At 55.5% G+C, this 12,662-nt stretch overlaps 2 protein-coding genes across 2 annotated transcripts; both read right to left on the bottom strand.

The window, feature by feature from the left end:
• Positions 1–1,387: 1,387 nt before the first annotated feature.
• UV8b_04345 (uncharacterized protein) lies at positions 1,388–2,737 on the bottom strand (the record flags this gene model as incomplete). The annotated part of the gene is made up of 3 exons (XM_043141843.1): positions 1,388–1,907; positions 2,032–2,360; positions 2,609–2,737. The coding sequence occupies 3 exons, from the start codon at positions 2,735–2,737 to the stop codon at positions 1,388–1,390; spliced, it is 978 nt and encodes a 325-aa protein (XP_042997777.1).
• Positions 2,738–5,183: 2,446 nt separating this feature from the next.
• UV8b_04344 (uncharacterized protein) lies at positions 5,184–9,752 on the bottom strand (the record flags this gene model as incomplete). The annotated part of the gene is made up of 3 exons (XM_043141842.1): positions 5,184–5,400; positions 5,525–9,138; positions 9,372–9,752. The coding sequence occupies 3 exons, from the start codon at positions 9,750–9,752 to the stop codon at positions 5,184–5,186; spliced, it is 4,212 nt and encodes a 1,403-aa protein (XP_042997776.1).
• Positions 9,753–12,662: the final 2,910 nt, after the last annotated feature.

Below are 12,662 nucleotides of genomic sequence, written 5' to 3'. Positions count from 1 at the left end.
TGTGTAACGGGAAATGATTGAGCATTTGAGCGTCAGCGTCAGCGTCAGCGTCAGCGTCAGCGTCAGCGTCTGTGTCTGCGCCGGATAAAAGGCGGCAGGCAGCTTCTGCGCCCACCAGAGAAGCGAAGCGGGCATCTTTTTGTCGCGTAGACGGTCTTTTTGTCGTGTAAGCGGTAATAGAGCATGGCGGACGAGCCCAGTCCCGGTATTCAGGTCCGGACGCATGGTAGCCGGGAACGAGTATTGCTTGCTTGCTTTGCTTTGCTTTGCTTGCATTTAGGAAGCGCAACTGGTTTGGGAGTTTGAGTTTGGCAGCACGCAAGGATCAGCGACGACATCGCCACGTGGGTTTTTTTGCACGTGTGCCTTTTTTTTTTCTTTTTTTTACGCAGTCTGCAGTCGATCGATGTATTTACTTCTTCTTCTTCTTCTTTTTATTTTTCATTTTCTTCCCCCCCCCCCCCCCCCCCCCCCCCAACTTCCTCCTCGACTAGCATCTAGAGAGTTCCAGCCATGACGATGAACGGACCCCCCTCACCAGCTGGCACTTGCACATGGCGGCCAGGCACGGAAGCCCCGCGTAACGAGTCTCTCGGAGGGAGCGAGGGTGTCTCCGCACCCGGCTCCGTTGAAGCCCTGCTCGGCCTTTTACCCCCGTGCATGGCTGTCGATGTGCTCCAAAGGACGGGGATGAAAAGCACGGCGCGGCTGAGACGGCAAGACCTGGCTTGGCGACGGGGGGGAGGGGCTGTGTACCTGTGCTGCGGGCGCTGGAGCAGATGCGTGGTTTCAACACGGGTCAATTGGCAAGAACTGCACTGTAACTAGGCTCGTATGGGTGGTGCCATTGCAGGCTATGTCATGTATAGATACAGCGTTTCACGAATTCCAGAGACCCCGGACCCGGGAGCCGAGGAGACGGATTGACGAGGCAGCTTGAGTTTCTCGGGCGAGACATGCTCGATGGCCGCGAGTTGATTTCCGTGCGCTCCTTGGGGCCCGCGCGGCAGCTCGGCGGGATATTGTTTTGTTTGTCCCTGGCTCCGTTCCTTGTGAAGAACACACAAGACGCCGTTTTTTCTCTCGACGAGCGTGGGTTCGTCGAATCCCGGCAGGGTAGAGTTGGCTAGGGAAGGAAAAAAAAAATAAATCGGAACGAGAAAAAAAAAGTAACAGCAAAAAAAAAAAAAAAAAACGAGCCAGCCACAGATTGCCCCGCCTATCCCAAAAGACAACAGCTTGGCTTGGTCGGCAAAGCTGAGGGTCCGAGGGTGTGTGTTGAGACCTTCAGCCCATTACAACGGTTTGCTCCTGAATCTCGCCTTCATACCAACGCGGTACTGCTGCATCGCAACGCAGGCGCGTAATTCACCCCCGGCTCAGCCGGCTATAAGAGGTCGTCGGAGCCACTGGCCACGCTCTGTTCCATGGCCTGGACAATGTCCTGCTCCGAAAAGACCGGACCCTGTCCGTCGCAGCGGGCACAGGTTTTCAAACGTTCGCTGACATCTTCGACGTCGACCAAGCCACGCTTGTAGAGGTCGTGGTTGATTATAAAGTCCCACGCTGCCCCGGCTGCCAGTAGTCGCTCGCCGTCGTCCGAGGTGACGATTCGGTGTGAGGGAAACTTGTTGTGATGGTTCTGCAGGACGTTGGAGTAGAAATCCGTCGGGCAGTACTTCATGGGGCCGGTGGTGGCAGGTGCCGGGGAATGGGACGTGTTGTATCCGCCGCTGCTGGCCGTAGAAGTCGCCCGCAAAATCTCGTTCTCGGTCGACATTTTTTGCAAGTCTTTCTTCAGCCGCTCATTCTCGACAGAGACGTGCTGCTGCGCGGCCTCGAGATCGGCAAGCTTTGCTTCCAGATCCTTGACATGCTTCTCCTTCCTCTCCCGAAACGCCCTTTGCCTGGAGAGAGAGGGGCCCGTGTCAGTTGCCATCAGTTGCCATCAGTTGCCATGAGTTGCCATGCAGCCCGAGCGGTGCCTCCTGGCCTTGAGGTGTGCAGAGGCTAGAGGAATAGGCCACTCACGCAGCACGGTTCTGTGCCTTTCTTCGCGATTGGGCGGGCGTCAGAGACTCGTCGTCGTCGCTGCCTCCTCGCGCGTGGTTGAAATCGTCGGCGGCTCCGTCGACTTTGCCCACCGACGGATTGCCGGCGAAGGAGCCATTCGCCGCGGGTGGCGGTTGGAGAATCTGCTGATGCGGTTGCCGTTGAACCGCATAATGCGACGGATTCGGCGGCGTGGGGGGGCTGGTCAAGCTTGTCGTGGTTTGCTGTTGGGGGGGGTTGTGAAAGGCCCGACCGTAGTCGAAGCCCTGGAAATGATCGGCGGTATTATGGATCCCGTCGAACCCGTCCTGAATGTTTGCGGGCGAGAAGAGTCAGTCAACAACACTTGCCGTCTTTTGGTCGCCAGACTCAAGCACAGGATGGTTGGCGAATGGGCTTGAGAGAAAAAGCAGGTTGTTGGCTGGGGATGGCAGATGACGTAGTTTTGCACCAGGGGGGGCAGCTACCGAGCACCCTGCGGCCTGGTTACGACGAGGGCGTCTTGACAGCCGACAGATGGGTTTTTGCAGGGCGGCGACGAGAGAATGTTACTCACAGGAGGTGATGTGGTATTGAAATCGTCGGAGCCGGCGGAGTGGGAGTTGGATGGCGTCAGCGGGGGAACGGGCATGAAGGTCTGGTAGGGCTGGCCGCCGGCGAACTGGTACTGCGACGTGAAGTCCATTGCGGCTTGCGGCCGAGCGAGCCTTTGGGTAGCCTCTGGGAGCCTCTGGGAGCCTGTGGGAACCAGCGAGGGTCGACGTGTTGACGGTGAAGAAGAGGGCGGTGCTGGAGGAGACGATGATGGCTGGGAAAATGCGAAGGGAAAACGACTGGGAAGAATCAACAACGAGACACAGTACGGAGTGCAGTACGGAGTACGGAGTAGCAGCGTCGGGTCGGAAGGAGCAACAACCTTGACCTACTGCGATTGGTGCCTTGGTAACGGGTCAACTGTCAACTCTTGACTGAGCCTTCTGAGGTCGCGAGAAGAACGAGACGGGGGGGCCTGTCGCCGAGGCCCCTACAGCCTGGCTGCTACCGCGAGGCGCTAAACGACCGCGGGGGTTCCTGGCAGAAGCCGGGGACTGGGGTACCTTTGGTACGAAGCAGGCAGGAGGGGTCTGGTCAACTGCAGGTACCTACAGTACATAACCTACAGTACATTACACGGGAGGTACCTTAGGCCTGGTCAACGATACTTTCCGACTTGGAGTGCGTGCACAACAACCGCCACTGCAACGCCCTTGCGGAAGCCTGGAGGGAGACCTGGAGGCTGCATGTGGGCAGCCTTAGCTCTTCCAAACCTGTACCCGACGACTCCAAGGTGCCAGGTGCAGGTCCCAAGGATCAAATCAATCCCTGTCAAGCCTGCTGGTCTTGGGTTTCACCACACGGTGGCATGAACCATGCAAACCCCCCAACCCAGCACTGGGCTGGGACGTTTATTCCCCGTTACCTCGCCAGGCACGGAGCAACTTCTCTCCGCACCGGATATCCGGTACCTGAGGAACCCTCGGGGGTACCTGCTAGGTATCGCGGCACTTGGCACCCGACGAACGGCCGTGTCTTGACACCTCCAAGCTCCCAGCCAGGGCGACGAGGCGACTCGTAGCGTTGATGCGATCAAGCCATTTTCGTCGCCTCGTGCAGTTTGTCAAGGTCGCATCCCCTCATGCCCCGTACAGACTACGGATGCGGAGCGCTTGCTGCTGCAGGACTGGTAGGCGGTACGGGGTACTCTGCAGCTGTCTTGTCTCGTACATACCCGTCTGGTGCCAAGACGACCCCGGTGCTTGGATGACGTGGGGGTTCCCTGGCAGCTGGGCGCGAGATCTACAACGCCCCGAAACACGTGCTAGCAGCCCGCCGGGCCCCTAACCCGAGGCAAACCGCAGTTCCATCCCACATGCAGCCTTCCTTAGACCCGGCGTAAACAACCAGGGTCAACACGAGCAACACGGGGGCCGTGGCTCAGCGCCGACGGAGCAGGAGAGGCTTGGAATCGCGGGTACTCCCGTACCGCAGACTGGGTTCGACCCCGACTCCCGCTACCTTGGATCAATGCTCGTCGTAAAATGTCGACAATGGCCGACTACCCTAGATCTGACCATCCTGGACCTGACCACCATAGACATGTCCCTAGCCCGCCACCCTTTTTTCGCCTTCTTCACATGAGAAAAAAAAACTCCCCTGATGCCCGCCCCGCCGTCTTTCCTTCATGGCATCGACCGAGACCGCCGGACGTGTGTTGGGGAATTTGACGTCTTGAAATGACGTGAGTCGCCAAAGGGGGACAGAGAGTGTGCACTCAGAGGCCGCGGGACAAGGCAACTCGGCACGAGGGGATTCAGACGGCTTATGCGCAGCTACGTGTGGCTGCCTAACCTAGCGTCCTGCCAATAGATTGAGTTCCGAGGAAGCGAGAGAGAGTGCCTCGACGTTTGGCGGCATCACAGACAGAAATTTCATTTCAAGGCGCAAATCGGGCCGTCGAGCGGTCCGGTCCGCCTCTGGGCCTGGCAAGGGAAATGAAAGAAAATGAAGCAAGATGAAAAGATGCACATCCGCCCGGACCGAACCGAACAGCCTCACCTTTAGTGAAGCACCGACAGCCAATGTTCCGAGTTGCATCATGTCCAGTACGCATGTCGGAATGACGAATGGAGCAAAGCAAGCCAAAAAAAAAAAAAAAAAACTATGCACATGAGGACGCCTTCAAGACTGACTGCAAAATGATAGGAATGCTCTACAAGAAAGAAAAAAGAAAAAAAAAACCGCCGTTTCCTTTTCGCCTGGTGACTAACGCCTTTTGCTGCACAATGAGCCAATGCAAACATCGGGTTGCCCAGCAACTTCTCGGGCGAAGGGAGCCTCCATACATAAGACGCATTCGCAAAGCACTCACTCAATACAGAGCCAAGAAGAGAGAGAGAGAGAGAGAGAGAGAGAGAGAGGAACAGAGAAGAGAAGAGAAGAGAGGAGAGGAGAGGAGAGGGAAAGGAAATGCTGCGGCATCATCCTTCGACCCTGTCATGTGGAAAGTTGGAAATGGACTCTGTAGACAAATGTGTGGGACATCATAGGGAGTTGGACCGAAACAGAAACGTCTTGGCTTTGGCGGCTGGCTTCTAGCCAAAGTGCAGCGCCTCCGTTTTCTCGCAGGTGAAGAGGTTGATGTGATAATCGCCCTGGGCTGTGCAGCCCAGAATGGGTCGGTGCGGGTGAAAGGCTGTTGCTGAGATGGGGGCTCGTCGGTTCTGCTGCAGGAAACTAGAGTACGGCTCGAGACGCGAGAGCAGATTGCCATCCAGGTTGAACACCTTGACCGCGTGCTGCGAGGTGCCGCTGCCGCAAACAAACATGTTAGCACTCGACGCGGCGTTTTGATTTGGGGGGGAAAAAAAAGGGGGGGGGGGGGGGGGATGGGGTGTTAGGGGCTGATCTTGGCCTTGGCTACGTTCCGACTTACACTGCAAAGACGGGTAGATGCTCGTGGGTGCTGGCCGTCCGCAAGGTGTCCCTGGTCGTCTGGAACGAGTGCAGCGGCTTGTCCATCCGTATGTCCCAGATCCGGACCCTGCCGTTGCGGCTGGCACTCACCAGCTCGCGCTGCCCCCCGCGCTGCATGTGCACGCTCTTGATCCACTGCCGGTCCGACTCGTCCTTCCACTTGCGGACCATGGAATCCTGCGGGCGCTGTCTCGTGTCGAACACTCGGACGGCGCCGTCGCCGAAGCCGGCCACGAATATGTTGCCCGTCATTTGGTCCGATGTCAGAGAGGTGACGCACGAGCCTGAGCGTGCCGGAATGTCCATGATGCAAGCCTCGTGCGCTGCGTACCAGACCCGAATGACTCGCACGTCCCCAGCCACCAGCACCCGGCCCGTCACTTGCTGCCAATCAAACACCATGCCCGAGTTGACGTTGCTGGGGACCATGTGCGTCGAGGCACGCCAAGCCGTTGCAAGCTCAATCTGCTTGTCTGAGTCGTAGTTGCGGTATACGCGAATCACCCCGTCCGAGGAACCCGTCATCAGGAAGGCTTGGTCGTCCTCGTTGATGAACTTCATGTCGCTGATCTTGGATCCCTGGGGGTTGCCGTTCGAGAACCGGCTGAGCCGGCTTTGCTTCTTCCAATCCCACACGTAAACCGTGTTGCCTTCATCCGACACGGCCAAATGATCCTCGTACTGATGAAACGTCAGCTTTGCCGGCTGAGCCCCGTTATTCACGACGCCCAGCTGGTTGTTCCATTTGTGAGTGCCCGCGATTTGCTTCAGTGGCTGCGTCTCCCTCAGCATGTTCTCGTTGCGAGCCCGTCTCCACAGGCGCTCGTTATATTCCGTGCTGCCAGGTTCGTCTGCCTCGCCCGGTTTCATCTGCGGTTCACGAAAGTACTCGATGGACCATTCGAGAAATCTGCTCTTGAGCGGTAGATTCGGAGTCTTTGTGAGATCACGTCCTTCGTATGCGCCAGTCATTGGTTCGCGAGCGACGCTGTACGCAGCCGGTGCAGACGCCTGGTCGAGCTGTTCTGGGGGCGCGACCATTTGATCCGGCCCTGGCTTGGACGACGACGGTCGAGAGGGAGCCACGCTCGAGGGCGTGGTCGGCCTTGGCTTGTCTTCTCCCCCCACCAAGGATTGAAAGAGAAGGCTGGCCGTCCTGCGGAGCAAACCGGGGGATGGAAGCGGTGGCGTGGCCTGCCCGCCGATGAGGCTGGATCGTTGCGCGTGCGCATGCGCGGCATTCCGCAGCATAGCGGCCTGCCTTGCCAGCGTCTGGATGTCTCGCATCAACGTCTGGGCCGACTCTCCAACCGTGGAGCTTAGTAGGACATTGTGCACGTAGTCGACAATCAAAGTAGCTTCGCACTGAACTTCAGGGTGCGGATCGACGCTGAGAATGAGCGCGTGCTTCCAGCAAGCCATGTAGACAGTGTTGTGCGACAGCCCATGAGCTGTAGGCTTGATCGTGCCGTCTTTTTGTCGGTTTTCGGGCCGTGCGTAGTGCAATCCCATCTTGTGATCCTGTCCATCATCCCGAGGCGGGTACATCAAGTATTCCTTTTCTTCCTGCAGCTGTTCATAGGCCGCGACAAGAAACTTGCTCTCAAACCGGGTGATGAAGTGAGACAGGAAGGCCAAGAACTCTTTGCGCACCATGGGGCTCCCATCCGTACCCATCTCCAGAATCGTCCAGGCTATCGACTCCTCGATCCGAGCCACTTCCTCTGTCAAATCTGGAATTCCCAAAAAGGTAGTCAGAGCATGTATCATGGCAGCTCGAACTTCGCAGCAAGGGTCCCTCATAAGGTAGGTGAGCTTCACGTAGGCGTTTTCTCTGATGCCTCTCCATTTTGCCTCGGGCAAGTCTTGCCACAGCTGACTGATGCATAAGCAGGCCCACTGGCGGAGCAAAGGGTTGTTTTCGTTCTGCAAATGAGCCAGGCAGTAGGTGATTATATCGGTCTGATTGCACACCATCTGTCCGTTTTTGTAGTCTTTGCAGAGCATGGCGAGGATGAAGGCGCACATGGCCTTGTGCTCATCACTATCGACAACAGGGAGGCCTTCGGAGGGTTTGAGGATCTGCGCGAAATAACTGTAACCGCTGTCTTTGATGAGATCCTGTTGACACGAGATATCCACGGCAATGAGTCGGGCCCAGATGAAGACCATGACTGGTTTCAGCTCCGCGGCAGCAGACTGGAGAAGCTTAAGCACGTAAGGAAAGATGCCAATGCTGAGCGCCAGCTGGACCGACCACGGGCCAAGGTCCAGGAATCTGCCCAACAGGATAAGGGCGCGGACTCGATGCTGTTGACTGAGCAACACCTGCAGCACGACGGGTAGCTGGTCGGGGGGCCGCTGCGCCATTGCGTCGCCTCTGGTCAAGTACACGTCGAACGCAGTGAGCTGTTCCGTGAAGAAGGTGGAGTTATGATATTCGTAATCGATGCCTTGATTCTCCTTCTTCTCAAGCATGGGAAGCTGCGCCAAAGCCATGTCGACGGCCAGGTCCCACGTCTCCCACAATGGATGCTGATGGGTATCAGGCAAGGCTGGATAAGATTGTGGATGGCAGCCGTATACAGTCATGACTCTCTGCGCCAAGAGAAAGTTTCTAAACAAGGCGGCAACCATCAGGTCCTGGCGGAAAAACTTGCGAAACAGATCCCGAGGCAAGGTTGTCCAAGCGATGCTGTCCGTAATGGCAGTGAAAATCCAGTTGAGCTCGCCAAGCGGTGTCCGTCTCTCTTGAAGACGCCCCGGAAGTTGCTTGGCGCGGTCAGGAGTCAGTTTTGTTTTCAGCGGGTTTTGGAGAACAAAAAACAAGAGGGCCATCTCGATGGGTGTGGTCAGACATGCTGTGAACAGGTCGGCCGGTAGCTGCGGGTTTGTAGGCAGATTTTCCTTGACTGCGCAGGCGGCTAGGTGGATATAAGGCCTGAAGTTTGTCTTTTCGTAATGAGGATCTCTTTCCGCGGCTTCCTCCTCCTCCTCTTCATGCTTCTCCACAAAGCGGTGGTAGTTGTTGAGGATGTTTCCAGCCTCTGAGCAATCCCATACGAAAATGGTTGGCGCTTGGAGCCAGTGTTGCAAATCGTACAACGAAACAGGGATATACTGAGTATACGTCTTGTTGAACACCCAAATCTCCCCAGAAGCAGTCGGTTTGGGTACGCCGTGGCCATTGTAGTGCAACAGAACCCGCTCATCCTTGGCATTTCGCCGCAAAGACACGCAAAACTTCTTGGTTTCCTCAACAGACGGGTCCAGATATTGTTTATAACGAGCTCTAATCGCTAGGGTTTCGTATTGAGACTGAAGCGCCTTTCCAATGTTCTCCAGCGCTTTCTGAATTGGAGGCACGGTCGGGTCGGTCCAAGCCTCCAATTTTGCGCCAGGAGTAGTCTTGAGCTGATCCGGTGGCTCAACTCCGATGTTTAAACATACTGCAAGCGCAGCTGAGACGGTTTTCAGCCTGTCCCTTTGCCTCCAGTCTTGAAGTTCGTATTCCAAAGGTTTCGGTTTTCCGGTGGTCTCGTGCCGTTTGTCGGTGAAGTACATGTACCAATTCTGGGTAGACATGGTTAGGAACAAGGAACAAGAGCTTGCCTCACCATGACGCTTGCACAACTATAAATCAATCCGGTGCAAAATGCTGCAGACTGCAGAATGAATAGTGCCAAGATGAAAAAACAAGCTGAGCGCGTGTAGGGTCTGTCACAGCTTTCGCACATCGGATCAAGAGACCTCGCAAGTGATTGAAAGAGTGGGGGGGGGGGGGGGGTTATGAATCATGGACGTACGCTCGCTAATTGTGAAATTATATGATCAGACTGGTAGTGATCCTCGAAGCCATGTCGAGCTCCCCATCCATGGATCTCTTCCTCGGTATCCGAATCGTCGACGTGGCGGGGAGCATAGTCGCTTTTGGACCGCAGCAGTTGAGGTTTCACCGGGCGCTGTAACCTAGAATGCTCAAAATCATCTCTGGCCTCGGAGTTGACGATGCCATTTTTTTTGGAGGGAGCGCTTGAAGGCCTTGTGTTGTCGGGAGCGGCATTGGAGATGTCGTTACGGTCAGCGCTGCTGTCGCCTTGGTGGTCGCGAAACCTGGAGGAGGACGCGTCGCCATTTGTGGCCGGAGCCGACGGGAGCAACCCATTCAAGTCGGGTCGCAGCGTCATGTCCGCAGAGCTTCCATCAGGTAGACAAGTGATTCCGTCTGGCCGCGCGAGCGACGACCGCTTCGTGTTGTTTGCTACCCAGGCGTGGAGTGATGATTTGCAAATGGGGTTCGTAAAGCTGGTGATGCTGGAAGCTGACTGTGCGGAGACTGATGAGACGAACCAGACAATGCATAAGCAATTTGGTTGTGGGTGCTAAAGTACGTACGTCCGTACAGGCAGGTCCCTCCAAGATTAGGAGGTAGGTACCTGGTAGGAGGTAGGAACGGGGTCCAAGTAGCCCCAGCTCACGTACGGAGTACCTACGGTACTAGTGTACCCGAGGTACATACCTACCCGACACCTTTTAGAGTGGCAGCACGAACAGGTAAGTCGCTCTAAACATGGTGTAATTGGTCAATGCTGCATTGTCAACCCCTGAAGTCCTTTAAAGCGACACGCTGTGGTTAGCGGTTCTCCGTACGGAACGCTCCGTAGATCCATGCCGAAATTCGCTCCAGCACGTGGTTGGGAAACGCCGTTGCAATGTAAGGGGTTATGAGGCGGTCCTTTTTGGCCCGGTATACGGAGCACCAAGGTGGTTGACTTGGGTGGTTTACGACTTCCCTTGTGGCGGGCGACTCGGCTGCTCTCAAGCTGGGGTCACCCCAAGGTCCGCTCCTATTCTTCTTGAACAGCCGAATGCATGGCGCAGCACAGTATGCATGCTGGTCAAAGTCTAGCAAACTTGCTGCGATGCTCCTCGCTGCTATTGTGTCCGGTATCCAAATACTTTTTACTTTGTAGAGTAAGCACGCCGCAACGTTAACCCCTTTGTCCCTTCCAGCAAGTCTAGCACAAGGGACTTCTTTGTTAGGGGGTCCTCGGTTTAGCCACAACCGAGAAAATAGTAAATGGACAGGTGCCTGTTTGCATCGTAGAGAGGAGACCAGACAACTTGCGTCTGGCGTGAACTTCTGTTCTAGTGCAAGCATGCAAGTATGCGCGCATCTTTCATTTATTGATTGTGTTCTAGTCCAAAGAGCCAACTTCTGTCTGGTTGGTACTCCCTTTCTTGGGTGCTTTGCGTTGGTAGGTAGGTATTTATTAGGTATGGGGGACTGTCATGGCATGGTCCCTCTTTGCGGTGGGGCTGATCCACTCTAACAACTCCGATCAGCTAGCTTCATCTTGTTCTAGGATCGTCCGCTGTCAGGTATAGCAAGATGGCCAAAGCCGTGTTAAAAAAAATAAAAATAAGAATAAAAAAAAAAAGAGGGAAAAAGGAAAAAAAGGAAAAAAGTTAAAATGCTTTCCAAAAGAAGGACCCTTGCCGCGCGTTGGTGTCAGTCAGTTGGTGTCTCTTATCTCGTAGCTAGCAGGTGGTCGGGGTCCGCGACTTTGGGCCTTTCATCTCCTCTGCAACAACCTGAGCTTCACGTGAGTACCTAATGCTGGGTGATTGTTTTGCTTGCGGACGCTGGAGTAGACTGCAGAGGACTATCTAATACGCCAATTCCGGCCCTTCTTGTCCCCAGCTTGCAAAGTAATTGTCCTGAATCGATTTAAATGGTCGACTGTCCAATGCCAGAGCGAGCTACAGAGCGAGCTACAGAGCGCGACCAACGCGCGGTATGCCTGCAAAGCAACAGCAAGACTCAGTCTCTGTCCGTGTCCGTCCATGCTTGTGCGAGGATTCCTGCTTGCTGGAGGCCGGAGTTGACGGACGGGTTTATCTAGTGCCCGTCTTGATTTATTTTTTCCAAGTTGATCAACAAGTTTGACGCAAGCAAACATGAAGACACAAGCCACACGCGCCACACGCCACAAGCCCCAACAACATGGCTTTCAAAGGCGCTCAACCACGGATACTCCGTAGCTCCGCAGGGCAAATGACGTCTGGTCTGAACTGTTGCCTCCGAGTGCCCCTGAGTCCTGAGTCCTGAGTCCTGAGTCCTGAGTCCTGGGTCCTGGGTCTTGACCCTTGGGCCTTTTTTTTTCTTCTTTTTTCACCTTGAAAGAGCAAGTCCAGCCAAATATGCCTCAATGGACAAAGAATGGGCAAGCATAGCACTCTTGGGATCGACCTTGTCCATAATTCTAGGCAATCCGTGGGTGTGATGTATAAGTGAGGTACTCCGCGAGACATGCATTCCTATACAACCAGACAGATGCGACATCGCCGAATACCTAACCTCCTAGACCTAGCTGGATCTCGATTTGTATTCCATGTATTCCGTATTCCAGGTATTCCAGAGCCCAGACGATGCGCATCCGCTATTTTAGTACGTTTCATTACCGACTGGCCCCCCCCCCATCTTTCCCCTGATGAGCAGCCACAGCGCACCAATCAAAAAATAACCATTGTGCAACCTGACGTACGGAGACCGAGGCCAGAACTGGTTGACTAGACTTGTTGCTGCCGCCCACCACCAACTAACTGCCCACCACCAACTAACTGCCCACCACCAACTGCCCACACCCAACTGCCCACGCCCAACTGCCCACGCCCAACTGCCCGCCCAACTACCTCCCAAGGCACCTGGTACTGTCTGCTGGTAGCTTCTGGGTTCTTGGCTCCATGTCCTGAACCATCGTCGCCCGCTTCAATCAAATGTTACCTGCAAAACATCAGACCCCTCCGACTCCTGTCCATCGTTTCTTTGTCATCGGCCATCGCGCTTCTGCATGGTCCGCCATCGTCCCCGTTTTATTATTTTTCCTCGCCGCCATCCCCTGCCTGCTCTTCGCCCAGGCTTACTTTCTTAGCATCTCTTGAGACTGAATCGCCCATCCGCGGCCGGGAAACATGATAGTCCGGGCCGCCTAAAACTAACCCGGCGGCGTTGACTGGTTACACGTACTGTCTGGTGAGCCCCCCCCCCCTCTGCCGCCCAGTCGTCCCCTAAGCATTGGCTCCCCCGGCCCAAT

This window comes from Ustilaginoidea virens, chromosome 3 (assembly GCF_000687475.1).
Source record: "Ustilaginoidea virens chromosome 3, complete sequence".
Taxonomy (NCBI): domain Eukaryota; kingdom Fungi; phylum Ascomycota; class Sordariomycetes; order Hypocreales; family Clavicipitaceae; genus Ustilaginoidea; species Ustilaginoidea virens.
This window is presented reverse-complemented; position numbering and strand designations above follow the sequence as displayed.